This window comes from Rhineura floridana, chromosome 3 (assembly GCF_030035675.1).
Source record: "Rhineura floridana isolate rRhiFlo1 chromosome 3, rRhiFlo1.hap2, whole genome shotgun sequence".
NCBI classification, from domain to species: domain Eukaryota; kingdom Metazoa; phylum Chordata; class Lepidosauria; order Squamata; family Rhineuridae; genus Rhineura; species Rhineura floridana.
In genome coordinates, this window is record NC_084482.1 from 41,537,142 (window position 1) to 41,548,455 (window position 11,314).

The window sequence follows — 11,314 nt, forward strand, 5'->3', positions numbered from 1 at the left end:
TGGGGGGGGGGGGAGAATCCTGTGATTGTACTTTCTGATTTTATAAAGGACTGGGTGTTATCTGAAGATTTAGAAATGGTAGTGCATCTTCTAACAGCTGCCCAAATGTTGATTTCAGCAAATTGGAAGAAAATAAGAACTTCAACTGTTGAAGAGTGGATTGTAAAATGATGGTAAATAGTATACATGGTGAAATTAACTAACATAGTAAGGGTTAGAATGCGGAGGCAGCAGAACATTTTCCCTATGAGTCCGGCCATCACAGCGGGTTTTAGCTCCACCTATTGTGCGAAGGCAAGAATGTCTTTGAAGTCAAGACTAGGGGCGTCAGGCCCCTCCCACTCTCCAGTTCATTCTTGCCTTTGTACGAACAAGATTGAGATCTATATAGCGTAGCGTTTAGCTAAGTTCTTTTGGTGTTTTGTTTGTGTGTTTGTTTGACAGGGCGGAGGTATTGTCTCCTGTGTGTCTCCAAGTGTCCTCCTTCCCTCTGTCTTGTGTTTAACTGCTTTTAACTGTATCCGATTTTTGGGGACTTCTCTTGGGAAACCTTTTTCCCTTGCCCGGGCAGTTTGTTTCCCCTATTGGATTACTCCCCACCCCTAAGAGAGACCGCGGCTGCGGATCCTCCTCGTCCTTTCGTTTTTCTTTCTCTCTTGGGCTCTGCGCTTCCCCTGGGAACTTGCGGCTGCAATTCCCTTCTAGCGGCTTGTCTTGCTGGGCTCCCTTTTCCCCGCGCTCCGTGACACTCTCGGAAGACCGCGGCTGCGGTTTTTCTGATCTCAGCGGGAGCTTGCGGCTGCGGCTCCCGCTGTTACCCCGTCACCCGTTTTAGCCTGCCCGGGTCCGTTCTCGCCCCACTGAAACCTGTGGCTGCAGCTCTTTCATTAACCTGCGAGACTGTCTGCGGCTCCCTCATTAGCGCTTTTACCTCAGCTCACCCTACCACGAAGGGCTTTGCAGACGGCGACAGCGGCTCCCTCTGCGGTGGCTGCCGCATTTCCCCTACTGCCTCTTCCCTCCTGGGGGTTTTTTAGAGCCGCTAGTGCGGCTTTCGGCCTCGCGGCTCCTCCTGCAAGACTGTGCTGGGCAGCCCTTCCCCCAGTTCGCTTCCAGACGGCCGCCATTGCTCCTTCTCTCTCCGCGCTCTTTTTTCCGGGCACCATTTTTTGAATTCAAATTTCCCGCCTTTTTTGTTACCCTTTATTAACCATCGGATACCTCCCCTGCAGGCTATTTATCCGTATGTGTGTTGTATACGTGCTGCAGACAGACTTACACAGGACTGACTTACACACAATTTTACTGTGGCTGTAATCATAGTGGCTGGATTATATTATCAAGGCTGGAGCTCCAATCCTAGTGGGCTGGATTGTATTATCAAGGCTGGAGCTTTAATCTTAGTGGCTGACTTGTACTAAATCTGATTTATATTGGTATATCCTGCCCCCTCTGGGGCCGTGTACCACGCCTGAAACCCAGCCTACAGCACTAATCTGAGTGTGCCAACTCTAAAAACAGCCTATATATATTAACGCTGACTCCTCAGTGCATTCTGCCCCCTCTGTGGCAGTGCACTTCGCCATCTGCCAGCGTATTCTACCCCCTCCGTGGTCGTACGCTGTGCCAGTTCGGGTCTTTACATCCTGCCCCCTCCGTGGCCGTGTACTGCACCCAAGTTAATATAAGATGGCAGAACAGCCAGGCATGTCGCAATCAACCCATATGGGGCCAGATCAGCCAGGCATGCCACAAACAGCCAAGCCACAACATCCTAACACGACTAAGACCAGACATGCCAAAGCTCTGGCTAAGACAAAACATCTTTCCAGCCATAGCAAACCAAAGCGCCCACGTTATGTTTCTGTGCCAACCACCACCACAGCACAGGCACACATAAGCGATATTCTCCATTCCCCTGCTGCTTCCTCTGACGAGGAAGAGTTTGTTGGTTTTCCCGCTCAGTGTTCGCCTAACGAACCTCCCTCTGTTTTACCACCCCAAACATCTGTTCCAATAGCTCCTCAGGCACATACATCTGCCACATCCGGTCTGCAGCTGTCTCCTGATTTCCTTTCCCAACTTCAAGCCATGCTGGCATTTTTCACCCAAATGCAGTCACTACCACAAGTTCCTGCCATACCTCAACTCAACATGGACCAACATGCGTGTCATGAAGCTCATTCTTCCTGTTCACCAGATCCCTTTGACGTAGCCAGAGGCAGATGTACGGACGAAGCCTCGTGTGCGGAGGAGTCAACTTTCACTGACCATGTTGAAGGAGACGACTGGAGCGACTATTCAGATCATGAGGAGGATACATCGCATCGTTTGTTTAATACCTCAGACTATCAGCCGCTAGCACGTAGGGTAGTTAATACCCTTGGTCTCCAGACTGCGCCTTCAACTTCGTCCGCTCCAGCTATAAAAGGGGCCAAGGTCCTCAAATCCCCTGCACCTACTGAACACTACATCCCGGTGCCGGACCCAATTGCCAAATTAGCCTCTGAAGAATGGGCTCATCCACTCCAAGCTCGACGCTTCAAGAACCTGGCTGACAGGCTTTACGCCCTAGCTCCAGACTTTGCCACCAAGTTAGATGTCCCTGGCATAGATGAACCAATCGCTCGCCTCGTTTCACGATCACTTTTGCCCAGGGAAGGGGAATCACACCTAAAGGACACTACTGAGCGACGAATAGACTTCGCCCTCCGCAAGAATCACGAGGCCACTGCCGTATCCATGCGTGCCTCCGCTTCAGCCTCCATTTTCTCCAGAGCATCTATGATGTGGCTGGATGACCTTCTAGAGGACGCTAACCCTGATCCTGTCGCCCTCAGAAGAGCGCTATTGAAATTGCGTAAGACAGCAGCTTTTGTGGCCGATGCCACTCTGGATGCCACTCAATTAGGGGCACGAGCCATGACAGCTCAAATAGTCACTCGACGCACCCTCTGGCTTCGCCACTGGCAAGCTGATTCAGCGGCCAGATTGAACCTGTCCAGGGCTCCTTACTCCGGATCTCTACTCTTCAGCGAGGAAGCTCTAAAGGCAGTGCTGGTTGATCCAAAAGACGCCCACAAACCGGTTCTGGCCACAGTCAAGAACATCGACCACAGGCCTTTCAGGCGATTTCCTTCCTTCCGTTCTAACCAGCCCTTTCGAGGAACGCGGCCAGGAGGACGAGGCCACGACTTCAGATCCTATGACCCCAACGCATTCAGGGGCTCCTGGAACCGACGCTTCCAGGGCAGAGGTCAGTACTAAGGGCGCAGGGGCAACTCATCGTCCTCATATAAGGGAGGCCCTCGCCCACGCAAGTAGTATTAACGCCCTCCCCATAGGTGGCAGATTACTTAATTTTGGAGATCGATGGCTGCGCCTTACTACGGTCTCCTGGATCAGGGACCTTTTCAGTTATGGCTATACCATAGAGTTCTGGGCAACCCCATCAGACAGATTCCATCCGACTCCTTGCCCAAGGGCACCAGCCAGGCACAACATCATGCAGACAGCTATACACCACCTCTTGGACATAGCGGTGATAGAGCCAGTTCCCACAACTGAGAGGTCGGAAGGGGTGTACTCCCTCCTATTTGCTGTGCCAAAACGAGATTTATCATGGAGGGCAGTATTGGACCTCAAGTTTGTCAACCGTTTTGTAACATATCGCAGGTTCAAAATGGAATCACTCCATTCCATTACGGAGAGTCTGCATGAAGGAGACTTCCTGGCTTCTATCGACCTTAAGGAAGCGTATCTCCATGTGCCCATTTGTATAGCCCACAGGAAGTTTCTTCGGTTTGCTTTTGGCCACCAGCACTTTCAATATAGAGCGATGCCATTCGGCCTCTCCTCTGCTCCAAGAGTGTTTACCAAGGTGCTACTCATCCTAGTGGCTTATCTCCGGACCCAAGGGGTTCATATCTACCCATATTTGGATGATCTGCTAATACGGGCCAAGTCTGAGGAGCTGGCTCATCATCACTTAATGATCACCCTCAATGTTTTGCAGGCCTACGGCTGGCTTGTCAACTTCGACAAAAGCCATCTCCAACCAACCCAACGCCTACTACATCTAGGGGCAATGTTGGACACCCTGCAGGCAATGGTCTTCTTGGCTCCAGATCGCATCACTGCCATCACAAGCATCGCAAGGTCCCTGATGCAACAAACATCCGCAGACGTCATGCTTCTCGCCAGAGCGCTCGGGATATTCATCTCTACAATCCACATTGTGCCATGGGCTCGAGCCCACACTCGGCCCCTTCAATGGGTTCTGTTGCCTTTTCAAAAAGACATTGCCAGCTCCAACCATCGCAAAGTTCGTTTGAGCCCCGCACTGCGCCTCTCCTTCCGCTGGTGGACCAAGGTTCAACACCTCTCCAAGGGCACGTCGTTCAGAGAACCCCGCAGAACCATTGTAACCACGGATGCCAGCCTCATCGGTTGGGGAGCCCACTGCAACTCCCAGTACGTTCAGGGGGTTTGGTCCACCGCAGAGCAAACTCAAAGCATCAACTGGCTGGAGCTAAAGGCTGTCCACTTAGCTCTACTTCATTTTCAGTCTCTGTTCCCTTTGGATCATGTGCTCATTCGAACAGACAACACGTGTGTAAAATCACATTTGAACAGACAGGGGGGCACCAGGTCTCGTCCTCTGCAGGACTTAGCCTCCCTCATCTTTGTCTGGGCAGAACAACATCTACAATCCCTGAAAGCAGAACATCTCAGAGGGATTTGGAATGTGACAGCAGACTGGCTCAGCAGACAACAGGTCTTTCCGGGAGAATGGAAACTTCATCCAGCCATTTTCCATCGTCTCCAGTGTCGGTTCGGCGCCCTCTCAGTCGACCTGTTTGCTTCCAGTCACAATTGCCAGCTTCCCAGGTACTTTACCCGATACCTGGACTCAACAGCAGAAGCAGTGGATGCTCTGACAACACCATGGCCAGACGGTCTATTGTACGCCTTTCCTCCCATACCATTGTTAACCAAAACCTTGAGGAAGGCTCAAACCGAGAAGGCACAGCTGGTTCTGATAGCACCATTTTGGCCACGCCGACCGTGGTTCTCAGATCTTCTGGTAATGTCAATGATGGATCCTTGGACACTTCCAGTCAGGCCAGACCTCCTATCCCAGGGTCCAGTTCTGCACCAGGACCCTACTTGGCTCAATCTAACAGCGTGGCGTTTGAACGGGGACATTTGAGGTCAGCTGGACTGTCTGACGCTGTGATTGATATTATGTTGGCCTCGAGAAGACCATCTACCACTCGTATTTATCAACATACCTGGGTGGCTTTCTCCAAGTGGTGTCAGTCCCACCACCATGATCCATCCCAGGCCACTGTGCATCAGGTGCTGCAATTTCTCCATAGCGGCTTTATGATGGGACTTCGACCCAACACTCTATGTCGACATGCGTCCACTCTGTCGTCCATCCTCTCAGTGTCCTCTCCTGGAGATCATATTTCCTCACATTCGTTCATCAAACGTTTTTTGAGGGGAGTCGCCCTACGCTCTCCGGCTGTTGTCCATCGGTTTCCCTCATGGAGTTTGCCGAAAGTTCTGCAGGCTTTGCAACGCCCTCCGTTTGAACCCATCAGGACTGTGCCCCTACGTATACTGTCCTTCAAGGTCTTGTTTCTGATCGCAATCACATCTGCCAGACGCGTTTCGGAGTTGGGCGCATTGTCTTCTGCTCGACACCTCTGCGACTTCCATAAGGACTCTGTTGTACTGAAGACTGATCCTTCCTTCCGTCCCAAGGTCGATTCAGTTTTTCATTGCAACCAGGACATTGTTTTGCCTTCCTTTTGCCCGAATCCTACCCATCCTCTAGAAAAGGCTTGGCATTCGTTAGATGTCCGGAGGGCTCTCAAGACCTACCTGTCTAGGACCCAAGAGATTCGACGAACGGAGTCTCTGTTTGTATCCTTTCATCCAAGGTCTATGGGGCATAAAGTATCCAATCCTACCTTATCCCCTTGCTTAAGGGCATGTATTACTTTAGCATATGAGTCTCTGAAGCTGTCAGTTCCAGCTAGTATAACGGCTCATTCTACCAGGTCAGCTGCCACTTCGGCTGTTTTTGCCACTAATGCTCCTGTTGCCGATATTTGTAGGGCTGCAGTCTGGTCTACCCCACACTCGTTTATAAGGCATTATAAAATTGATCGTTATGCCTCTGCTGACGCATCTTTCGGCAGACGAGTGTTGCAACAGGTTCTTAATGAGGATTAACACGTGGGTGGTCCCTCCCTGTATGGGCTGCTGTGGTACATCCCGCTGTGATGGCCGGACTCATAGGGAAAATGGACCATTGGTCTCACCTGAAGGGTGATTTTCCTATGAGTACGGACATCACGACCCTCCCAGTTGGAGGATGACTATATATTTTCTAATGTATTATATGTTACTGTTACGCTATTATTTAAATTTAAGAGTGAAGTCAAGACTTCTAGTTCTGTTATACCGCGATGTTGGAGTCATGTTACTATGCATGGTACTATTGTGTTATTTTCCTGTTGCCAGGCCGGTTGGCCTTGTTCTTGTATTTTTAGATATTTCTCCTTAGACTCGCTGTGAATGAACTGGAGAGTGGGAGGGGCCTGACGCCCCTAGTCTTGACTTCAAAGACATTCTTGCCTTCGCACGATAGGTGGAGCTAAAACCCGCTGTGATGTCCGTACTCATAGGAAAATCACCCTTCAGGTGAGACCAATGGTCCAATCTCTTCATAGAAAAATGGAGTATGGTTTTTTTAGTATGTCTTATGTATTGGAGTAAGAAAACTCAAGAAAATGTACAAACTATATTGTTTGTTGTAATATAATCTATTTTGTCTTCGAGTATATGATGTACAATTATGATTATTCAAAAAATGAAAGAAAGACAAAAGCTTAAGAAAAGAGGGTCACTGTCTTTAAAGATTAGGTGGGGCAGTGTACCAGCAGCACCAGCCAAATACACATTGTTTAAGGCTCTGATCCTATGCACACTTTCCTGGGAGTAAGCCACCATTGCATAAAGTGGGAATTATTTTTGAGTAAATGGGCACAGGATTGCATTGCAAAATGTGCTAATTGGCACCATATTGCTGCTTGGTTTTTCCTTGCTACAGTCCTGTTAAGGCTAAGAAAAGGCTACAGGAAGTTTTCCCAGATCCCACCTGAGCATACCCTGAGCAGCTCCTTTCAACAAGGAATTAGTTATTACAGCCTGATCACATTCTGAGGTTGGAGCGTAAAGGAGATTGGGGGTATGGGGAGGCAGGTCAAAGAGGGAATTGGACTACAGAGGTCTGCCTTTGTGGAAAAGGAAAGAGCTGCTTCTGAAGGAATGGAGTGTGTCCTTCCTCTTACAAGTGGGTTGGCTTTCCGTGTGATCTCCACCGTGCTCCATGTTTGTGTGTGCAAAAAGAATTTCTGAGAGAAGCAGTCGATCCAAACTTGATGGGGAAAGGACACTTTCTTGTAAGGTGTTACCTGTGATTACAGTATGCAGAAGCTTAGCACATGGGGGGAAAACAATATTACATTTATTTACTTTTCTTTCTTTTTAGGTACTAGAAACACTGAAGAAGCATGACCTCCTTGTTGACCTCATTAAGAAAGAGCAGGCTCATAACAGGAGACTGGTAGGATTTGAAGCTCTTGCAGGGAGTGGAGTGGCCCTCGGGGTGGAGTGGTCGGGGTGGGCTGCCCTCGGCTTCGTGGGTTGCAATTTCTTTTCTTGGAGCCATTTTTACAAGTTGCACAAGTCAGGTTTACAGCCACTCCTCATCTCTCGCATCTGGTTTGGGGATTGACAAATTGTTTAGCAGGGCAATTGTGCAAGATAGTGCCAAATATTGGAGTGAGAAAGAGGAGAGCTGAACTTGAAAAAAATTGCCTTCCTTATTGTCCAGTCTTTGTCCAGCTATAGCACCACTATAGGATGGAGAAGGAAATTCGTATCTTTCAAGTACTGGTCAGTACAACCTTTCCAGAAAATAGTTAATATTTGCTCCATTCTCCTTAAGGAAGCTGAGTTTTCCCCGTTTTTGTTTTTAGCAAGAGTTCAAGCAACGCATTCATCGGCAGAAATGTACTCAGAATAAAATGAGGGAGAGACGTCAGCAAATTGTCAGAGCCAAAAAGTACTACCAGGATTACAGAGTTCAGCTGCGGGCCAAGATGATGAGAGCCAGGACACGTGAGGAACAAGTAAGTGAAAGGGACTGCTCTTCAGGAAATAGTACTTCTGCTCTGCCTAGGGAAGAACCAGTCTAGATTCTGACTGCTATATTGAGACTTCGGGCCAATTTACTTGTTTCCAGTATACCATGATTGCAGCTGCAAAGCTCCATGAACAGCTCCCCTCTCCCCAGTTTGGGTATGTCTACACCATGTGGGTAGGCTGCCATCATATGGATACTTGCAGTAGTAGTGATGATGCTATTGGAATTGGAACACCAGTGTGTAAGGTACCCAAGTGATCCAGCTGACCGATATGATATAAATATCCCTATATTAGCAGCGTCATATGCTGCCTGCTCACAAGAGACCAGCTTTGTGATGGTGGTAATATATATTCTCCCTTTATCATGATGCTGGCCAATCTTAAACAGTGAGACAAAGCAGTATTCAACTAAGTATTTGTGCTAGTGCAATGATTAGCACTAGGCAATGGGCTTTCCCCACTCCTCTCCCTACATGTGTTCTGCCCTGTGCCCAAACCTGTTCTGGAGGGTTGGGGGAATACCCAGAGCAGACATAGGGGGTGCATGGGGGGTAAGGGGGGGAAATGTTCAGTTGCACAAGGAGAAATGTTTGTGCTAATGGAATGTTCACCTTAGGATTACTTCAAATACAACCCTGAGAGTTGGGGGCAATTGTGACCGTTTTTAAATAGTAAAATGAACAGTAACTCTAATTTAAGGAGTTCCCACTCTGCTTTCAGTATCTCAAAGATGCCTTTTAGCAAGATGCAAATACATTTTAACATAATGAACTAAGTATTCATTTGCCTTAATTGTTTAATTAAACTAAAAAAATTAGTTAGATGACAGCTCCAGTTAATATTGATCCATGTTGCTGAAGGAGAGGTTGACAACGTGCAATAATGTATGGGCCTTGTCCAAACAAAGAAAGTTTCCATTGAAATTGATGGGTTCTAAAGCGCAACAAACTTTTTCACTAGATAATCAGGGCTGTGGTTTTCTGAGGCCAACCTATGCTTATGCTTGTGGATGTCATACTTTGGTAGATATTTAAACACCTGTTTGAAGAAGGCTTGGAAATTCAGAAGCAAAGATTGCATGAGCTGAGATCATATGCCAAGGAAAAGCGTGCTGAGCAAAGGAGACAACATCAGGCTGAACTGGAGTCCATGGAGAGCTACTATAAGGATCAGGTAGGCTTACTCTTTCTAAGCATAAGAATCGGGTAATGTTTAGCCCATCTACACATAATTTTTTTTCTTGCGCTCTGTTTAGTTTTCAATGTTGGCAGAAGCTGTTTCAGAAGAACGTCAAGAAATCCAAGCCAGAGAGAAAGCACATGCCAAGGTAAGTCTTGTCATCCTAGACTTTCAGTACTGTTGATGAATTGACCAACTGCTGGTCCTAATCCAAATGGTCTCTTTCAGACATTAAACAAAGTGAAACGTGAGCTGAGATCAAAGATGGAGAAAGAGATTAAAGAACTGCAGGACATGATCACACGCACTGATGATGATTCATTCTTCCGAGAATTGGAAGCTGATCGCCTGAAATCTAGACTCTTAGTGGCTTCCTTTCAATATAGCAAAAACTACCAGTTCCTTTGAGTCTTGGGCTGCCTCTTATAAATATCTCTGTGATTTATTTCTGGCAAAGATGAATTTTTAATATAAAAAATATACTGGGCAGCACAGAACCAGAAGTGTAAGGTTAGTAGCTTGTTTTGCTGCCCAGAATTCATTTAAGATTTTTACAATGTCAAGAAATACTAAACTGATATTTTCAAAAGGATTCTTCTACAGACTTTTTGAATAAAAGTTAGCTTTTCAACTATCAAAACTAAGCTTGTGAAGGTTTCTTCTAGGTTAACTTGAACATTATCTTAGTGCACAAGTACAGCTGAGGATGTATTAAAATTGACTGGGTACATTTAGAAACCAAATTCTAGCCTATAGAACAATTTTGTTACTAGTCTTGTGAAGCTTTAAAACAAGAAGAGGTAAGCATTTTGTCTTGGCTGATGCCAAGGAACAAAAGATGGGAAAGGCATGTTCTGCCATTGCCTTTCTAGAATGCTCTGAAATAGATTTAAAGTCAGTAATGTTACGACATGTGTCCTTGGGAACCTGAGTGTGTGAACCTGCCACCCATATGTCCCATGAAACACACCACATTGAGAGGAGGGGGATCTTTTGCTAGGGATAAAACAAGCGCTTTGCCCTGAAATGTGCCTAAATGGTGCATGTATAACCCAAGAAATGCAGGTCCAAACCAGACAAAAGCAACACTTTCTTTTATTGAGAGAAAAGAGAAGAATAGCATCATAAAATTACTGGGTGTGTGGCAGCATTAATCATTAATATTCTAACCCATTCATAACTTCAAACTAAAGATATCAAAGGACCCTATTACTATAAGGAGTGACAGGTAGGAGAGATTACCTGTCCTAGGCCCATGAGTGGGCAGTGGAATACAGCTGAAGTGACGTGAAAGAGCTCTGACCCAAAAGCAGGAAGGAATCTGTTTGCCTCAAGGCTTGTGCCAAGACACAGAATTCCTGCCTGTTCTGTCACTGCAGTCCCGCCTTGAGTTCTTTGAGGGCGTAGGTACACGTGTTGGACTTCAGATTGCCTTTACTCCCCTCTTTTGATCTCAAGCCTTGTTTTTTAAAGCCACTTTTTCTCTTCCCTGAAAAAGGAGAGGGGTGTGGTTGTTTGTAGGTGACACTGAGAAAACTCAGTGATTTCTTCTAATGCTTTCTTTGAACAATAGGATAGTTCTGCTGGGCTTGAGGGAAGTCTGCCAAGGAAGAAGAAAACATTTATTTCCGCTTCTCTTGGTTATTTTTGTTGCTCACAGAACGGCCTTGTGCTGTCCCTTCCCAGTACCTCAGGAATGCATAACCACCAAGACAACAGGGGGTGTGGGGTGGGAATTATAGTCCAGAATGCTCCAGGGCCTTGCACCTCCTTGATCCCATTTGAACCAAAATGGGGTTAGCCGAGCACTTGTAACAGTAAGCAACTTCAACCCCTCACCCATGTGAGGGCTTCAAGGTGTTATGCTGCTACTATAATACCAAAAAGGAAACTTTCACATGAAGGGAAC

The 11,314-nt window shown here is 47.1% G+C and overlaps 2 protein-coding genes across 5 annotated transcripts in view; both read left to right on the top strand.

Moving 5' to 3' along the window:
• The window catches only part of CEP95 (centrosomal protein 95), a 51,348-nt gene extending 41,303 nt beyond the window's left edge, over nt 1-10,045 (top strand). For all 3 annotated transcript variants that reach the window (XM_061615544.1, XM_061615542.1, XM_061615543.1), the window contains exons 18-22: nt 7,568-7,642; nt 8,058-8,210; nt 9,253-9,399; nt 9,482-9,553; nt 9,634-10,045. In XM_061615544.1, the coding sequence (XP_061471528.1) occupies nt 7,568-7,642; nt 8,058-8,210; nt 9,253-9,399; nt 9,482-9,553; nt 9,634-9,813 (627 nt within the window). In that variant the 3' untranslated portion in view covers nt 9,814-10,045. The remainder of the gene's footprint in view (nt 1-7,567; nt 7,643-8,057; nt 8,211-9,252; nt 9,400-9,481; nt 9,554-9,633) is intronic.
• Nucleotides 67-7,560, top strand: LOC133379728 (uncharacterized). Of its 2 annotated transcripts, XM_061615541.1 has the most exons (3): nt 67-173; nt 2,119-3,256; nt 4,016-7,560. In XM_061615541.1, the coding sequence occupies exons 1-3, from the start codon at nt 168-170 to the stop codon at nt 6,244-6,246; spliced, it is 3,375 nt and encodes a 1,124-aa protein (XP_061471525.1). In that variant the 5' UTR covers nt 67-167; the 3' UTR covers nt 6,247-7,560. The 2 variants fall into 2 exon arrangements, with proteins under 2 accessions (XP_061471525.1, XP_061471523.1); XM_061615539.1 differs by lacking the exon at nt 67-173 and having other exon boundaries at nt 1,569-3,256.
• Nucleotides 10,046-11,314: the final 1,269 nt, after the last annotated feature.